This window comes from Pollachius pollachius (assembly GCF_949987615.1).
Source record: "Pollachius pollachius genome assembly, chromosome: 7".
In the NCBI taxonomy this organism is placed as follows: domain Eukaryota; kingdom Metazoa; phylum Chordata; class Actinopteri; order Gadiformes; family Gadidae; genus Pollachius; species Pollachius pollachius.
The window spans coordinates 10,521,275-10,538,682 of record NC_136940.1 but is presented as its reverse complement, the minus strand read 5'-3'; the positions used below and the strand labels follow the sequence as shown (position 1 = coordinate 10,538,682).

Here is a 17,408-nt window from a genome sequence, read left to right as displayed (position 1 = left end):
TATCTTGTATGCAGATGTAATGTTTATTGTTTTATTTATATGTTGCAAAATAACAATTTGGTTTATTGTCTTTTACTTCCTGCAAAAATGATCAACCTAGAAAAGGGGTCTTCAATTAAAATTGAACAAGGTCCAGTTAGTAAAAATTCCTTCCAAGAAAGGTCCGAACCTCTAACCTACCACGTCCTAAAAGCCTACTTTTGTCAAATACAATCAACACGGCATATTTTCTTATAATTTCAGATGTATTTATTTTCAATTTCCAAATAGCTTACTTTTAACCATGAAAAACAAGTAAGACGAAGTAACGCATATTAACATTTCAAATAAACAAAACAGGTACATTAGGCCTGCATTTCAAGTAAACATAAAAAGTGCATAAGGCCTACATGTCAAGTAAGCAGAACAGGAACACTAGGCCTACATTTCAAGTAAGCAAATCAGCTACACTAGGCCTACATTTCAAGTAAGCAAAACAGGTACCCCATCTGTAGTGACTGAGACAACCTTAGTTAGATCAATCCCCCTCTTTGACAGCATCTCCTTAATAGTCTCATATATATCTTCTCGTCTTGTGTGTGTCTTAAGTGGTGTTAGACTCAACAGGTCCTCACAGATCTCTTTCTTGTCTTGGTAAAAAAATCGCACATAAACCAAAAGCTGGGCATTATCCGTTACATCTGAAGACTCATCAATGGCTAAGGATGGGGCACTCTGAACAGCCGCATCAAGCTGTGACAGTGCGTCATCTGATAACATTTCGGATTTTCTGGTTGTCGTTGCAGCTGACATTGGGATTTGCTTTATTTTTTCACACAATTCATCCCTTTGTTTACCTTCAAGTAACGTCTCGGCAGCGGCGTTCAAGCACTCCTTCACTGAAAAGAGACTGAAAAACTTTCAGTCTAGTCACTGAAAGTTTTTTTTATGTTGCCCCAAAATCCATGCAATCTTAAGTGAGCATTCATTTGCACGTTGCTGGCCTGTTAATGAGTGTGTGAAGACTCGCGTAGACCTCTCATACTGAGCTCTCAGCTCGGATATTTTCCACGATACTTTTCCTCGAAGGATCTGTGTTTGGATTCATAATGCCGCTTAATATTCCCGCTTTTTATCAGCGCCACGGTTTCAACACATAAAAGACACAACAAAGGTTTAGTACTGCCTTGCGGGAGAATGAACATGTATTGGTCAGTCCATTCATCTATAAAATGTCTGTTTTCGTGGTCAACTTTCCTAATTTTCGAGCAAGACATTTTCTCATTCCAAATCGCTCTTCCGGTAAACAAACGATTTGATTGGCTATATTTTGAGTGACGCTATTACGCACATGCCGTGACAGACGGAGGGAGGGGGGGAATTCGGTGAGTGCATGATCTTCGCTCTGTGAAGATCATTACCTTTTGCTGTTTTTATGCTGTACTACAGACTATTCTGCCTTTCAATTTGTATTTCAGTGAGAAATGTCTTTATTAACATAATCATGCTTTGTATAGTGACATATTTAAAAAAATAATAATAAAATAAAATCATTAAAAAAAAAATTAAAAATGCATTATTTTAAATTGGTCATGGGTCCGGATAGGACCGTCACTTGGTCCGGACCCGGACCGCGGTCCGCCGTTTGGAGATGCCTGAACTAGAACATAGATCTAGATTTTTAGCATTGTAACATTCTCATATCAGATAACAGGACTGCTGTATCGATGCATCGATTGCTTTCGTCTCGCTCCTCGTCATAGAACCCGGATGAATGCGCCAAGTCAGGTTTGAGAATACAACAAACCGATAGTAACCAAAGCACGAGACTAGCCCGTACATTCGTAACGCATGCTTTATAATTGTTTATAAACATTTAAAACTATCGTCATTCAATATGAGTGGAGCCGAACAAGGAGGTGCATTTGATGCCATTACCGTTCACAATTTTTGTGAAAAGATTTCAGAGCAAACGATACACTTTCATGTGATGAAGATGAACGGCGGCTTCTTCCTCTGGGTCGGCGGGAGTCCAACCTTATCCAATTTGGCAGTTTCGATGATTAGCAAATTTGTAAGTTTATCATAAAAGTTGATGTGTCGACCATTTATTCTGCACAAAGTAGAACCAGTCAGTCCAAGACCGTAAATTATTCATTAAATATGTAATCAAGAATCAACTATATTATTTCACATCAATTCTTAAACGATCAACGAATGTCGTGACCCATGTTTTTTCATTTACAGGATTCTGTGCCGTTATCGATGCTCCTCATGGGAGATAAATCTGAGACCGCTCCAAATTCATTGGCACAGAGATTAGGTAGTTATATGAATGTTTCTACATAATGTAATTTTCAATGTGGCAAGCTATTAGGATTTTATAAGGAGGATAATCATATGAATTATTTTAAAGATGTTGGACCCTCTATATAGGCTATAGTTTATAGTTGTCAAGTAGTTAATCCAATTTAACATAACTTTTAAATTGTAACGATCACAGAACAATTTGGCTGCATCATCCATTCGTATTGCATTTCTCCTATTGTATAGACTGATATAATGTACGTTTATGTGGGTGAAGATAAAACAATTTTGTCTTATCAATCAACCAAATCTAAAACAAACATGATGTTAATTCTCAATAAATGTTCTTACATTGTTTCTCCCTATTCTAATTTGCAGCCAAGAAGACGAATAAGCAAGTGTTTGTGAGTTATAATCTCCCAATGGTCAACACTAACCTGGCCCTGCAGGTGGAGGATAGGATTAAAAAGGAGATGGGCAATCACCCGGAACACTTTTAATTATTTATCCTCCTATCGGTCATCTCATAGCCCTCTTCTGTAGATAGCCTCTGACAGGAAGGAAACCCCTGTATCGTTTTGTGTTTCTTTTAATGCAACTTTGCTTTCTTTATAATACAAAAACAGAGGCTTACATAGATATTTCATGTTCTGTAATCACACGCAGACCCTTTTGTTACATCAAATCAGGTGTTCATTTATTGACATTATCAATAAATTAAATGGTTTATTATCAAAACATGTAGGCCTATGTCTTTTTGTACAAATGCATCATATTAAAAAAAATAACACTTAAAAAAGAAATTAGTGGTTGAGGTTCTCCCTTCCAATTATTTCCTTGTTGAAAGCAGAAACCAGCAGACCACATAAGATGTTGACATATTTTAAGGAATATTAAATGGGTGATAACAACGTGGAGGACGTTGCATGCATGGCTATGCATTACAGTTTTGGACCCTGCTAAAATTGTTGTTGGTGTTCTCTGTATTCTAAAAAAGTAGATGGCCCATGTATTGTCAACAAATGGCACTGACACCTTACATTTTGTCTCCAGGCCAAAGGAATACCTTACACAGTTTGTACACATGTACAATATACACTACTAGGCCTAAGCAGACTGCTGCTCTATTCTAATTCTCAAACACGTTTTAAAAACCACTATAAACATTGTGCTTTTTTGGCATGGCCAAACACGTTATGTCAGCCTAAACTTATACATTGTAGTTAAAGGATAAACAACCAATAACATTACCACAACACACAGAACAAAGGGAGTGTGAGAGTATGGGAGAAATCGTAATACAATTAGGAGGTATCTCAGCTAAAGCAACAAAAACGCCCTTGGTGACATGACAAAATAAATAGCTTTTTTTAATTACATTGTTAATGTTTTGTCAAAGAACAAAACCATCATAAAGCCATACAATTTCTGAGACGCGTCATTAGACAGAGTAAAGCTGATTACTTTAATGTCTGTTCAACTCACAGGTACTTCATTATTTTGGCATTGCTCAGTTTTGGCATACCGTCCATGCAGTTTGCCATAGTCTCCAGCTGCTGTTAAATCAGCCATCATACAACCTTTACTAAGATAATTCAAAACGTGTATACACTGACCATACTTACTTACTAAAAATAAAGTGCCAAATGGACTTCTAGTGAAGGAACAACACATCAGAGTAGAGGAAATGCAGATCATAATATAAACCCATTTATGCACGGTCATGCAAAAATAGATGTAGTGGTTCAGCCAATCCCTGGATTTTAATTGTGTTGGCTGGAAACTTACAAGCACTTGATTGTGTCTTGGACTTAAGTGCAAAATGACCCAAAAATAAAATACAATGCAGTGAGATCCCCTCTCTCACCAGGTCAAACTCCAAACAACAGAGATCATTATTGAGTGCTAGTCTACTCTCTGGTCTTCTCATCTCCCCACGTACACTGGCTCTGCTGCTATGTGGCAGGAGAAAAGGTTGACAGTACAGTGAGTCCAAATCATCTTAAACCTAAACCACCACAACTGTTTGGTTTGCATCAGTAGTGTGCACTGACTTGAGATTAATGCATTGCAGTCCTTGAAGTCACAATCAGCACAATCACAAACCCCTTCAACATTGAGCTGCTGGCTCAACACAACCCTTCAGTCTGTCCACCATTCAATCAGAGTTGTCATTTCATCACACAAATTTTTCCTTTTTTTTTGGTTTAATCTGAAATGTAATTCCCTGGGCACCTACCAGCTCATCATCCCCACAGGCTAAGAGGTTACATTTTTCCACATGATTAACAGCGTGGCCGGACCGCTATCCGCTACGACGCCTTCACCCCATTGGCTACGGCGCAGTTGTCGAGGAGCTCTCCTCCAGTCGCCAGGGCGTATGAGGCGGGCACCGCTGCCAGAGCGGTGGCCGCTGCCACGGTGGCGCTGCCTGTGGCTGTGAGATGGATGGGCGTGTCGTGCACGCGGGAGTAGTCCCTGTCCGTCTTGGCCAGCAGGAGGTGCTGCTCCCCGGGCCGTAGCAGGGTCTGCCGGGTGAAGCTCTCCCCGTCGGCCAGGCTCTCCGGCAGCGGCTGGCCACGCGGCTCTGGCAGCAGCAGCAGGCAGATGATGCACAGCAGGGTGCAGCAGGCGAAGATGACGTGGTGCAGGAAGTAGCCCTTCTGGTTGTGGAGCTCCATGATCGGGGCGGTGAGCATGCCGAAGCCGGCGCTGGCCAGCACCAGGCCAAGGCCTCCCCCCCTTAAAGGATAAGACCAGACGGATGGACAATGGTGGGTCATTGTACACACCGATACACAACAAAATGAGAGGCAAAAGCAGGACACCAACTCAAACGTTCAATGGTAGATTCAGGCCACCAGATGGCGCAAGTGGTCAAGTTCAGCGTTGTACAACCGAGCTTGCTCTCACTTCTAGCTACCTCCTTGGGCAAGACGTTGGACGTGTATGTAAGTCATTAGGCAGCACTAACTCAGTGGGTTTAAGAAGCTCACCTAATGACTGTGGGCGTGATTTCGGCACAGAAGAAAATGCTGAGCGTGCTGACGGCGTGGGACGAGAACATGCCGATGATGGAGAAGGCCACAGAGAACTTCCTGTTCAGTGTGTCTCGCAGCACTAGACACCAAAAAAGAAACACCAAACTCAATCAGACAGAGAAAAAATACCACTCACTCCACATCCTTTTAATGTAAAGGCTGGATCCTAAACTGTCCACCTTATTCCCGCCAAAAAGGGTGTATATATACTGTATATATATATAAGGCTAAATAGAATGATGTCTCGAAATCACTGTTCTATTCCAAGATCAACATATGAGACATACCTGTGTCGTGACGAAGGCTGTACTTCCCGATCACTGGATTTCATCAGCGTGTCGGTGAACATTGAGGAATTGAGCAGAAGGGAACACAACATTAGATTGCACAGAGAGCAAGCCAAGCAGAAATCAATCGTCAAGTGTGCCGGGAAAAGCCTTTCGCAGAAATCTTTAGGGGGTTTAGCTGCCAGTCCTGAAACAATGAGCAAATAGCCTGGATGTGGGTCAAGAAAAGGGAGGAGGCAGTGTGCACTCCACTATACCGAAAGGTCACAGTACGTGTACCCTAAACGAGGACGTACACATTCCTCCATAAGAGGCGAGGACAAACCGATTGCATGCATGGTTTGTCATATATAATAGCGTCTAGCCTCCCAATTTCCAGTGATCCCCATCGCCACCCGGGGAGCTGTAAGACGGCGTTACTCACGGTTGAGCAGACCCAGCTGCAGCAGTGAGGCCAGGGCAGTGATGATCATGAAGGTGAGGAGCCCGCCCCGCCTGCCCATCAGCGCCACCGCCGGACACACCGCCAGGCAAGTTGCCAGGGCGATGCCCGCCATGGTGTAGTAGTCGGTGTGGCACATGGCCGTCAGCCGAGCCTCAGGGTCCATCATGCTGCGCGAGAAGCAGTGGTGGATCCCGTAGCCCGTCAACCTAAGGGCGCAGGTACACAAACACACATTTATAGAGACATCCGCATCCTGCTGACCTGCCGATGTATCGTGTGTCGCTAATGCAATGAAGGAGATGTTAGGGTCAAGTACATTCAGACTCGACGGTATCTGAGACGGGAGACGGGAGAGGAGCATGTATGTAATGGATATTCAGTCAAAAACAACAACATTGAGTTATGTGGGATTTGATTAGCAAAAGGGACTGGTACAAGCCACCCCCCCCCAACCCCGTCTGCTGAGATGCCCACGGCCAGACTTACGAGTTGACACAGAGCACCACAATGTTTTTCCACAGGTTCCTGGTGCTCATCATCTTGACGATGCAGGTCCTTTGGGGTTTCTTGTGCAGCTCCTGCTCCAACTCTGATAAGTTCAAATGAAAGTGGGAGACAAAGTCAGACCTCTTTGATCAGGAAGGAAATGAGAGACCGCAGGCTTTAGGGCTTAGGAAAAAAACTGCTATAATGATTGGAAATTTTGCTAGGCGACCATCAAAGGGGAAGATGATAAACATGCTCTGTGCAGTTATGTTATGCCAGTGTTTCTCAAATGGTAAAAAAAACAAAAAACATGTCATGTTCTAAATAACATGCAAATACATTATTTATATTCTTATATTCTCATAGTACTGGGCTTAAAGAAACATATTGGCGGGGGTAAAAATGGTTTGAGGACCACTGTTTTATACTATATAATAGTACAATTTATAATAATATAAATGTTAAAAGGTGTATTCAAAAAGGGTTTGGGACCCTTCCTTTATTAGGACATTTTGATTCTCCAGAGAGAACGACGCATGATTGGTCAAACACATGTGTGTGTGTTTTCATGGTGTTGGACCTCATCTCATAAGCAGACAATGCCAGGTTTGATGTGTGTGTACATTGTATTGCATCCCGATTCCATCACCCTAGCAGAGGAAGGCTTTTGGGGGGGCCCTTATCGACAGCCCAATTAGCAAAAGGACAGATCCTGCCGCAGTAAAACTAAGCATTATCATAAAAGCCGTGTTGTCAGAGCCCGACGTAGTGGCCGTTTGATCAGTGATACCCCAACCCCAGTCCCCTCGACCCACTCACCTATCAGAACCCCGCTGGGCTCGGTTGTCATATCAACCTGGTTCTTCTTGGCAATGCGTAGCATCATTACTTTGGACCTTCTGTAGTGCTGGGTAGCCAGCAACCAGCGGAGAGACTCAGGAAAAATCCTGGAATAGATGGAGGTGGCAGAGGAGGAGGCATTGAGAAAGTAGAGACGAAAGATCCAAGGACAACAATAGGCCCAGGGTGTCAGTGCAAGAAGGGAAAAAGGCGACAGAAGGAAGACAAAAACAGGGACAATGGAAGAAAGAGAGCTTTGTCCGAGCGTCCAGACAGAGCGCGCTGTGTACTGCTCCAAAACTGCGTAATACAAGCGTGTACTGTACAAGCTATTGCCTGGCTCTGAACGCAAAGAAAAACCCTCGCTCGGAGGGTTGGACTCACCAGACATAGGGCAGCATCAGGACGAAGGGGCTGATTATAACGATTTGGAGCACCTGCCAGTCATCCCGATCTGGCCAATTGCGACACAAAGCTGCGACTCCTGGCATCAAAAGCTGCCCTGCCACCATCAGAAAACTGGCCACCATAGTCATGGAAAAGCGCCAGTCTGGCAGACAAAGCTCAATCCCTAAATAGGGGGAGATGGAGGGTGAGGGAGAGAAAGTAGAGAGTCAATGTTAGAAATGGATGGAAAACAGGAAAAAACTAAGACAGGCCTATAGCTTAAGCACAGGTTCAGCTTTATTGGTGAGAGGGGAATGCATATGGCTGTGTACATGTGTATTAACATCATTAATCAAAATCACAGCCTTAATGGCCTGTTAATACGTAATGCGACATGTTGGTAATGCTGAGGCCAATATCTAATTTACTCCATAAATAATTGATTCTTCTCCATCACTGAACATTCCCACGAGAAGCCGCAAGTTAACCGCCAGGCCGCATGCCGACTTATAATTAAGTACCCTCCCTGCATAGCATCTGCAAATGGTTTGGCCCATCTACTGTACCATTACATAAAGCTCCCCCACATCCTACTCCTGGTAACATAGAACAGCCCACAAGGCAATGACCAGATGGTACGTCCTTTGTGAAGGTGACCAAAGGGGGGTGGAGGGTGATGTGCAGGGGGTGTCGGGAGGAGGGGCTATGTACTGTCACGTTTTATTGCAGACACAAGTAAGAGGGGGGGGGGGGGGGGGGGGGGGGGGGGGGGGGGGGGGGGGGGGAAGGGGGGGGGTGCTAGAGAGGAAGAGGCAACATACGAATTGAATGCAAATGGGGCTCAACTCCCGAACTCCCTCCATACATATTAACAAATTCCACTAGATAAGTGAGCTGGGGAGGGTTGCTAACAGAGAAATAAGGAGGGGGGAGAAAGAGAAGAGAGATAAAAATAGATGGAGGGAGAGAAATAGATGGCGAGAGAGAGAGCAGACAAGGATACTGCTGTGTATCATGGTTGGTTGAAACGGGAGCAGCAGTGTGCAGGTGTACAGGTTCAGGCTAGTAATATCAGAGGCAGGGTAAATGACAGGGGAGAATGTGAAGGAGAATGTGAAGAAGAATGACTGCAAATCCCCTCTGTGATTCCTGGTCTGAGCCTGGAGGGGATAGCTGACGTTTCAGCACCTGAATGCAGAGAAAGCAAATGAAAGTGACCTCCCGTGTAGCTCAACACTAAGCTTCTCTATATTCTCTCCATCGGTGTCTTAAGACTCAGAGGAGAGAGAGAGATGGAGAGACGGAGACGGAGAGAGATGGAGACATAGAATTTGTTTCTCTTTCGTCATGCCATATTCAGGCTGAGACTTTAAAGGGGACATATTATACCACCAGGTGTGAGTGTGATTAGCCTTACAAGCTGTTTCAAAAATCTGCCCCCTATGACATCACTAGTGGGCGTGTCCCACCTAGATCTGTGCTGGATAGATGAGCAACGTTTACTTCAGTCCACTGGGTAGGCTGGTAGACTGATCTATCCAGCACAGATCCAGGTGGACACGTCCACTAGTGATGTCATATGGGGCAGATTTTCGAAATGGCTTGTAAGGCTAATCACACTCACACCTGGTGGTATAATATGTCCCCTTTAATTATCCTCTCTATTTGTGTGGTGAAATGAGGTGAAGAGGTGAAGTTTAAGTGTGTGGATCCCCACTGAGGGGCCCGGTTCTGGCCCCGCTGTGGTTGCACGAGGCCCAGCCAGACCAAGACCCAGACCCATCGGTTTTAACCTGGGTTAAAACATAAAGACGACAACACAGCACTCCCCCAGGTCCCCCGAGAGGCAGTGGCTGATAGCACAGACTCTACTGGGAGGTTGCCATCCACTCATACACCTAGGCAAACACACTCAGACACACATACAAATGCACACACACACACACACACTCTCTCTCTCTCTCTCTCACACACACACACACACACACACACACGCACACACACACACACACACACACACACACACACAGGAAGGTCCCTTTGTTCCACTTCGGCATGATAATGGCTATGGCTCTTGTTGTGTTGATTATCTCACTGCCCCCCGTACTCTAACCTTCTTTGTCTTCCTCTCACTCTTTCCCCTCGACCATCTTATGTCCCCAGTTCACCCTCTTCAGACCCCACCTCACTCTTTCCTCTCACCCTCTTCTGTCACCATCTCACTCTTTCCTCCCATCCTCTTCTGTCCCCATCTCACCCTTTCCTCTCACCCTGTTCCGTCCCCATCTCACTCTCCCCTAACTTTGCCCCTGCTCATCAGGCCTCAAGTAGCTCCGTTTGCTGCTCTGTACCATCCCCCAACTCTACTGACCCCATCCTTTGGGCCCCCTTTCCTCTGCTCTCTTTCTCCCACACACCCTCCCTCCTTCCTCCTCCTCCTCCTCCTCCTTCTACTCTGTCCTGTATGACATAATCTGCTGCAGCTGAAAGGGAGCAGTTAACAATGAAGAAGAAAAAGTTCAAAAAGAGGGAACTCCGTAAAAGGCTGGAAACAAATGGGCCAATCTGTCATAACAAGAGAGAGCGGGGGAGATAGACACACACACACACACACACACACACACACACACACACACACACACACACACACACACACACACACACACAAACATACACACACACACTCCAGCTTACTTTGCCTTGGGCCTGAGAATAGAGGGAGGCTGAAATATCACACAATCAGTGTGGGTCAAAGGGTAAGAGTGGGAATACAGTGTGCGTCTGTGTGTGGGGGATTGGTGGGGATGGTGTTGGTGTGTGTGTGTGTCTGTGTGCGTGTGTGTCTGTGCGATGGTGGTGGGTGTGTAATGGTGGTTTTTGTTTGTGATGGTGGTGTGTGCGTGTGTATGTGTGTGTGTGTTTGTGTGTGTGTGATTGAGCGTTTACAGCTTGGTACAAGGCATCAGAGAGATGCAACATACGCCCCTTCTTGAGGTCGGTGAGAGAATAGGATGATAGAAAAGAAGAGACGTGGGAGTGAGTGTGTGTGTGTCTGGTGGTGTGGGAGGGGGGCCTCAAAAGATAAGACTGCTCCAGGGCCATGGAGTTACAGCTACTCCCCCCACCTGAATCAGCATGCGGCTACTCCAGAAAGTATGTGCAAACATGCACACACACACACACACACACACACACACACACACACACACACACACACATACACACAAACACACCCCCACATCAGCCCACGCAATGAGTTACATGATAAGGATTTTTTATCATAAACACATCGCCCCTTCCCCATATGCAGTCTGTGTGTGTTGGCCAACATAATACATAGCGATAGCATGAACATTTTGCGCAGCAATCGTGCATTTATGTATCTGCTCAAGTACGTCACTTGTGTACGGAATTACAGGGAAATGGATTCGGAGATCGAGACGGTATGCTGTCGCTAGTCCCCGCAGGAGAGTTGTCATAGACAGATGCTGTGTCTGGAAGAGTGTAACTATTGTGTAACCTCTTCTTGAGGGTTCTCTGGATTTCCTTGCTACACTTTTACCCGCACAAGTTCGGATGTGGGTGGTGACTGTACCGGGGCAGGCAGGCCGAGCCGTCCTGCGTCATCAAGCCTCAAAACATGGACAATGCTGTTTGCCAATGCTTGTAACTAAGAAAAAATACAAAGCAATCTTTTTAGTTCTGTTACCGATGAATATGTGCTAACTAGCAGCTCTCATGCAGGGTACTGCATTATATGGCCAGCCGCACATATCACATGATATAGGCTATACATTCTTAGAAAAATCTGTGGCATTCGAATAGCGGTCTAGTGATCTAAATAAACAAGAACCTGGATTCGGGGATTAAGACTGTATCTGGGGGACGAGACAGACGAACAGCAAAATAACCATGAAAACAAATTTGGTATTTGGTAGCGAGTACGCTAACACCCCAGCAAGCTAGAAACATACAGGGCTCACAATAAAACGGTCGAGCAAACACATTCCGCATCTGATTTGCAGTCTTCTTCTTCTTTCAGTTCACGCTATTCCTGAGAAGCTTGCTCAACGTTTACTCGTGTCTGGCCTCTCCGACATTGGGTTTCTCTTTCTCTTTTTAGTCGGCTGATCCATGATGAATGTAACAATCCCTTCGCTACTTGTGTTTATATCGAGCCAGTTCCGTGTTTGTGGATCGGTTGTGCCGTAAAGCAATTCGGTGCTTCGCGAGACCCGAGAATCCCGCAAGAGTGGGCGGCGGGTCGCCGGCAGAAGCTTGCATATTCCCTTTTTCCGCCAAGATGCGCTAGGGGGAGTCGAAACAGCGACCAATCGACCCATAATAATCGACTCACAATGACTCTTAACATGTTATATTAAGGTAAATTAATCCAAAAAAGTTGCATAGTTCCCCTTTAAAGCAACTCCACTCCCACACAAAACCACTGGCATATGCACTTTACAAAGCACAAGCAGACGTTTTGTTTCTCACATTCACAGGCTACAAAAACACTCCCTCCAAGCCCACTAAAACTAAAATCAATGTGACCAATCAGTAGAAATGCTGTCACACCATTAAAAACTAGTGTGAAAAGACCCAGGGTTGGTGGGGTGGGTTGATGGGGTAGAGTGTGTGTGCTTGTGCATGTCTCTTCTGGTGAAAGGACAAGGCAAGAAGAGAGGAAAAAGGGGAGAGCTAACTGGAAGGCGAGCCACTCTATAAGGTTGGTCCATAAAGGCCGTTTGGCAGAATGCTGGTACAGTGGGCCCCGAAGTGATCGCGGGGAAAAAGCACCAGGTCAACGATTTCACAATGTGTGTCACATACACGGAAGTCAAATAAAATCCAAAGCTTTGTCAGCCCTCCTCCCATCCTCTTAAGTAGTGACACATACACACACTCACCATCACACAGCCGCTACCACGCCCACATACACCCACCCACACAAAAACAACTTGAAACCAAGAATCTATGCAGAAAGAGGTTCTGTCAATAAAGGACAGACTGTGATTGAAGCGGTATAGAACCAATGGCAGACGCTTTAAGGTCAGGCACAACAAACTGCAACCGAGCAGAAACCAAATTCCCGTCGCTGCATCGGCTGTGGATTACAATAAACCTTATGCTGTATCCCAGCAAACGGCTCAGAGGCATCCATTTTGTTTATTTGCTGTTTGAAAAGTCCCATTCAGCTTTGCTTTATCAAGAAGCCCCACAGTGAGGATGAAATCCCCCCCTCCCCCCTATTCACACACACACACACACACACACACACACACACGCATAATGTATGACTAATCTCTTTCTGGGCAGCTAAAGAGACGGGGCCCATGGAGGGTGAGGGGGAAAGAGGGGGAGGGCGTGGGCAGCAGAAGGCTGACGGTACTGAGATAAAATGGAAGAGTATTTAAAAAGCAAGGTGTAGTTTGAAATAAGAAAGAAATCTACATTAGAGAAAGAGATGCATATAGGTTTTTCAGTGGGGGACAATTAAAGATATTCTGTCATTTACAGTTAATTGTATTAACTGTATGTATAAAAAGGATACCTAAAGATGACAGTTGGCTCCCTGGAGACTGCTGAATTGAATTTGACAAGGCGAGGAGGCTTGTCATATGCATGTGTGTGTGTGTGTGTGTGTGTGTGTGTGTGTGTTTGTGCCTGTGTGTGTGTGTGTGTGTGTGTGTGTGTGTATGTGTGTGTTTGGGTGTGTCTGTTTATGTTTTTGAGCAAACTTCCCAGAGCAGATAGTGTGTTTGACTATGTGTTTGTGCCTGTGTGTGTGTGTGTGTGTGTGTGTGTGTGTGTGTGTGTGTGTGTGTGTGTGTATGTGTATGTGTGTTGTTTTGACACTTGTTTTACGTCGGGGCTGCCTGGATGAGACCATCCCTAGAGTCGTCACTCTGGGCTCACAGAGTGACAACAAAAGAGCAGGGGACTGAATGTCAGTGGTGGTGGTGGTGTCACATCCCAGGCCCTATAACCCAGTGAGCAAGAGATGAAGGGGGAAGGGGCACGAAAGCGGGTGATGCAAAGGAATGAAATGTACTTGGGGAAAATGCGCTAGCCTCGGGACACCAGACAAAATCTACCAATCTGAGTTCTGGTTTTGCCCCGAGTACAAGGCTGGAGCCAGACGAACATTGCAGCTTGGCTCCCAAACATGATCCGGTCAGCCAATCAGTGGACACCGGCAATTGATGTAGAATGAGGACGACTCCGGGGAGTGCATGTGTAATGTTGGCCATATCTGTGCTGCTGTTTAATTAGTTCAATTCAAACACAAGACATTTTTACTTCTAGGAAAATGGTAGCTGTAATGTGCACGTGCGATACCAGGCGGTTCTGTGGCTGTGCGAAATTAGGAATGCATGTGTATGTGTGTGTGTGTGTGTGTGTGTGTGTGTGTGTGTGTGTGTGTGTGTGTGTGTGTGTGTGTGTGTGTGTGTGTGTGTGTGTGTGTGTGTTTGTGTGTGTGTGTGTGTGCATGTGGGGGATGTCCTACTCACGGAGCACGTAGAGGGAGAGCGTGAGGCCAGCGAGGCAAAAGCCCTCGAAAAAGCGCAGTGTGCTGAACATGGTGGCGTTGACGGAGAAGGACACGCTCAGGCCAAACACCAGCATGAAGAGCACCGAGAGGATCAGCACCGGCTGCCGGCCAAACCTGACGGAACATCAATGCATCACATAAATCAATCCAAACTGTCCATCAATCCAGTCAATTGCATGGGACGATGTGAGCCGCAACCAATAGGCAAATTGGCTTGATTAGGAAAGGGGGGGGGGGGGGGGACCTTTGAGAGGACGGGAAATAGAGGAGAAGAGGGTTTGTTGGTTGTAAAACACTCAAAATTCTGACTGCTAAGGAATACAGGAATTTCTATTGAGGCTATGCAACAACTCTGTGTATGGAAAGGGACGGGGGGAGGTCAAATGGTCACCGGGTCGGGTCAGGATTGGGAGGCGCATTTGTATACATTGTTGCCACAGCAACTGATCCAATACAATGACGTCTTCTTTCCCATGCGGGCATCAGATTGCAGAGGGGGGGGGGGGTCTGGGAAGATGTCATACAGACAGAGAACATCATGGAGGAGGTGGAGAAGATGGAAGAGGAGGAAGAGGAGGAGGAGGAGGAGAAGGAGGAAGCGTACCAGTCAGCCATGACACCCATCACCAGGTAGCCAAATATGGAGCCCACCAGTAGAGAGAACTTGGCAATGTGGACCTTCCAGGCAGAGTCACACACTAAGTTCCACTAGAAGAGAAACAGAAAGACAGACAAGAGAGTGGAAGAGTTAGGCAGTTGGGGAGAGAGAGAGAGAGAGAGAGAGAGAGAGAGAGAGAGAGACTGAGGAATAGATTAATACAGAAAAACACTGAGACTTCAGCATTGATATAGCATGAAGCAGAATGGAATTAAGCAATAATAAAAGCTTGTTACAGGTTGGTTACTAAACAAAGGTGACATGCTGCCTGTGTTCATTGTACAGTTTGTAAAGCTCTAATTTGAACTGTGATTCACAATTTGACATTGATTGGAATGAATACTGAAGTAAAGTGAAGTGGTTTAAAAAATACAGCACCATAGAATAATGCACAACCTCATGCTCATGCTCAGTCCTACATCCAAGTTAGATGAGTCTACAGTCAATATGTCTACCGCAGTTCATTCAACACCTACAATGGCTTATTACAAACCAACTTGTGTGTGTTTGCACGTATGTGTGACTGGTATCTATGTGTGTTTACGTGTGTGAGAGTATGCATGTCTGTGCGTGCATGAATGTGTGTGTGTGTGTGTGTGTGTGTGTGTGTGTGTGTGTGTGTGTGTGTGTGTGTGTTTGAGAGAGAGAGAGGATCTGTGCATCATGGTGTGTGTAGGACATGTCAATAGCAAACCTCTGCAGCACTGCCACTGTTCTCCCTGCTGTTATGTCAACAGTGTACAGGAGAACACCAAGGGGACCGAGGGTCCGAGATAAGAGCTATTGGTTTTTGCAGTGGACAGTTTGAGTTTATAATCCTGTGGTGAGATGCAAAAATCATCTTCCAAAAATAAAGACCCTTCAAGCTAAAACGTGTAGAGAGGATAAAGAGAGACCGGGGGTTAGAGAGGAGCGGGGTAAAGAAGGTTGGGGGAGACAATCATGTCCTCTCACAATTAGGTCAGTGGGTAATATCAACTGTTAATTTGTTGGAGCCTGAATCAGCCGATCCACATTTACAAAATGGTGGTTATCTTTAGTGTTACCGCAGAATTGGTGGGATGAGGAATTGAGGATTATGAACACACGAAATATTATAAAAAATAAATAAAATGTCTCAATGTGTGAGATGCAATGTGGGGCTATCTGTACGTTCGTTACCTTGGTAACCACATTCTGACTGAGTCCCGTCAGCAGCTCCAGCTTCCACTCCTTGCAAGCGCAGAGCATGGCCATGCCTCCGCTGTAACTCTCGCCGGTCTCATTGCTGCCGAGGTGAAACGCGGGCGTGCCGCCGGGGGCTGCCAGCAGCGGCGGCGCCCCGGTCCAGCTACTGTCGTTGGCCGGGGGATGCACACACGTCCCATTGGGTTGCGCCAAAAGAAAATAATCGGAGAACTGGCTAAATCCAATAAATAAGGCCGGTATCCAAGTCAAAACCACGAGCTGCTTCTGGTGCTTTCCAAACCCCCCCAGGGACGGCAGGACCGACGCATCTATGTGGGGTAACAGTCTGGGTGGCGTGTGATCCAATGGCGTGAATCCGTTTTCAGGCTGATGATCCGGCGCCTCTTGCCGGCCGGCTGCCATCTCTGCTGAGGGTCACAAAGACAGAGGACCTGGGTGCAACGGTGGACTCAGTTTTCGGAGCCCCAGCTCCAAATGCACCCAAAAAAAACGAAAAGAAAAAACCTTTGACACAAAGGAATCTTAGTGCTGAGACAACGTGCACGCCGATAATTCCACACGGCACGGAGCTCCCCGGATCCCGCAGGGGCACAGTCCAAACCGGATCACCTCAAAGTCGCCCTCATGGCTGGGGCTATGGAGACGAGCGGCAGATGGTGATGTTCAGGTGGAGCTTCTCCGTCAGGGGAGGTCTGCTGGGACGCTCCTTCAGAGGTGTGGATTCCCGCAGCCAGACATGTTCACCAGCGTGCTCTTTGTATTCCATGGGTACCAGTCCGAACGAAGGATCCATCCATATGAGGGTGAACTGTGAACCCTCCGCCGGATGTACGCAGCGATTTTAGGTTGAAATAGGCCTATTTGGTTACCCTTAAACACTACACATGCACTCAATAGACTGCGTCCTCCATCTATCCATCCATGCGCACGCCACAGGTAAAGCACCGGCCCCAAATGCAACCCATATAAGACAAAGTGATGAGTATACCCCATGCAAATTAAAAGATTCTCTTCTAAAATCCGAGGGCCGAGTTCCAGCGTAATATAGAGGGGGTTCAATAGAGGGGGCAATCCTCGGTCCCTCGCCGGCAAACCGTTGGAATACCCTATCTCAAACCGAGGCTGGTAGATTAGACCCCGCCTTCACGCGGTCGTGCTATGCGCCGTGATTGGCTAATCTTTGGAGGGTGATTGCACCACTGGCGGGCATCTGCAGTCAACAATAACTGCCTTTGTG

The 17,408-nt window shown here is 46.1% G+C and overlaps 2 protein-coding genes across 2 annotated transcripts; one reads left to right on the top strand and one right to left on the bottom strand.

Moving 5' to 3' along the window:
• Positions 1 to 1,768: 1,768 nt before the first annotated feature.
• On the top strand, positions 1,769 to 2,963 carry psmg4 (proteasome (prosome, macropain) assembly chaperone 4). The gene is made up of 3 exons (XM_079740342.1): positions 1,769 to 2,053; positions 2,227 to 2,302; positions 2,665 to 2,963. Exons 1-3 carry the CDS (start codon positions 1,877 to 1,879, stop codon positions 2,784 to 2,786), a joined length of 375 nt encoding a protein of 124 aa, XP_079596468.1. The 5' UTR covers positions 1,769 to 1,876; the 3' UTR covers positions 2,787 to 2,963.
• Positions 2,964 to 3,146: 183 nt separating this feature from the next.
• slc22a23 (solute carrier family 22 member 23) lies at positions 3,147 to 16,573 on the bottom strand (the record flags this gene model as incomplete). The annotated part of the gene is made up of 10 exons (XM_079740500.1): positions 3,147 to 5,028; positions 5,283 to 5,406; positions 5,615 to 5,647; positions 6,039 to 6,265; positions 6,546 to 6,648; positions 7,365 to 7,492; positions 7,770 to 7,956; positions 14,285 to 14,439; positions 14,930 to 15,033; positions 16,145 to 16,573. The coding sequence occupies 10 exons, from the start codon at positions 16,571 to 16,573 to the stop codon at positions 4,599 to 4,601; spliced, it is 1,920 nt and encodes a 639-aa protein (XP_079596626.1). The 3' UTR covers positions 3,147 to 4,598.
• Positions 16,574 to 17,408: the final 835 nt, after the last annotated feature.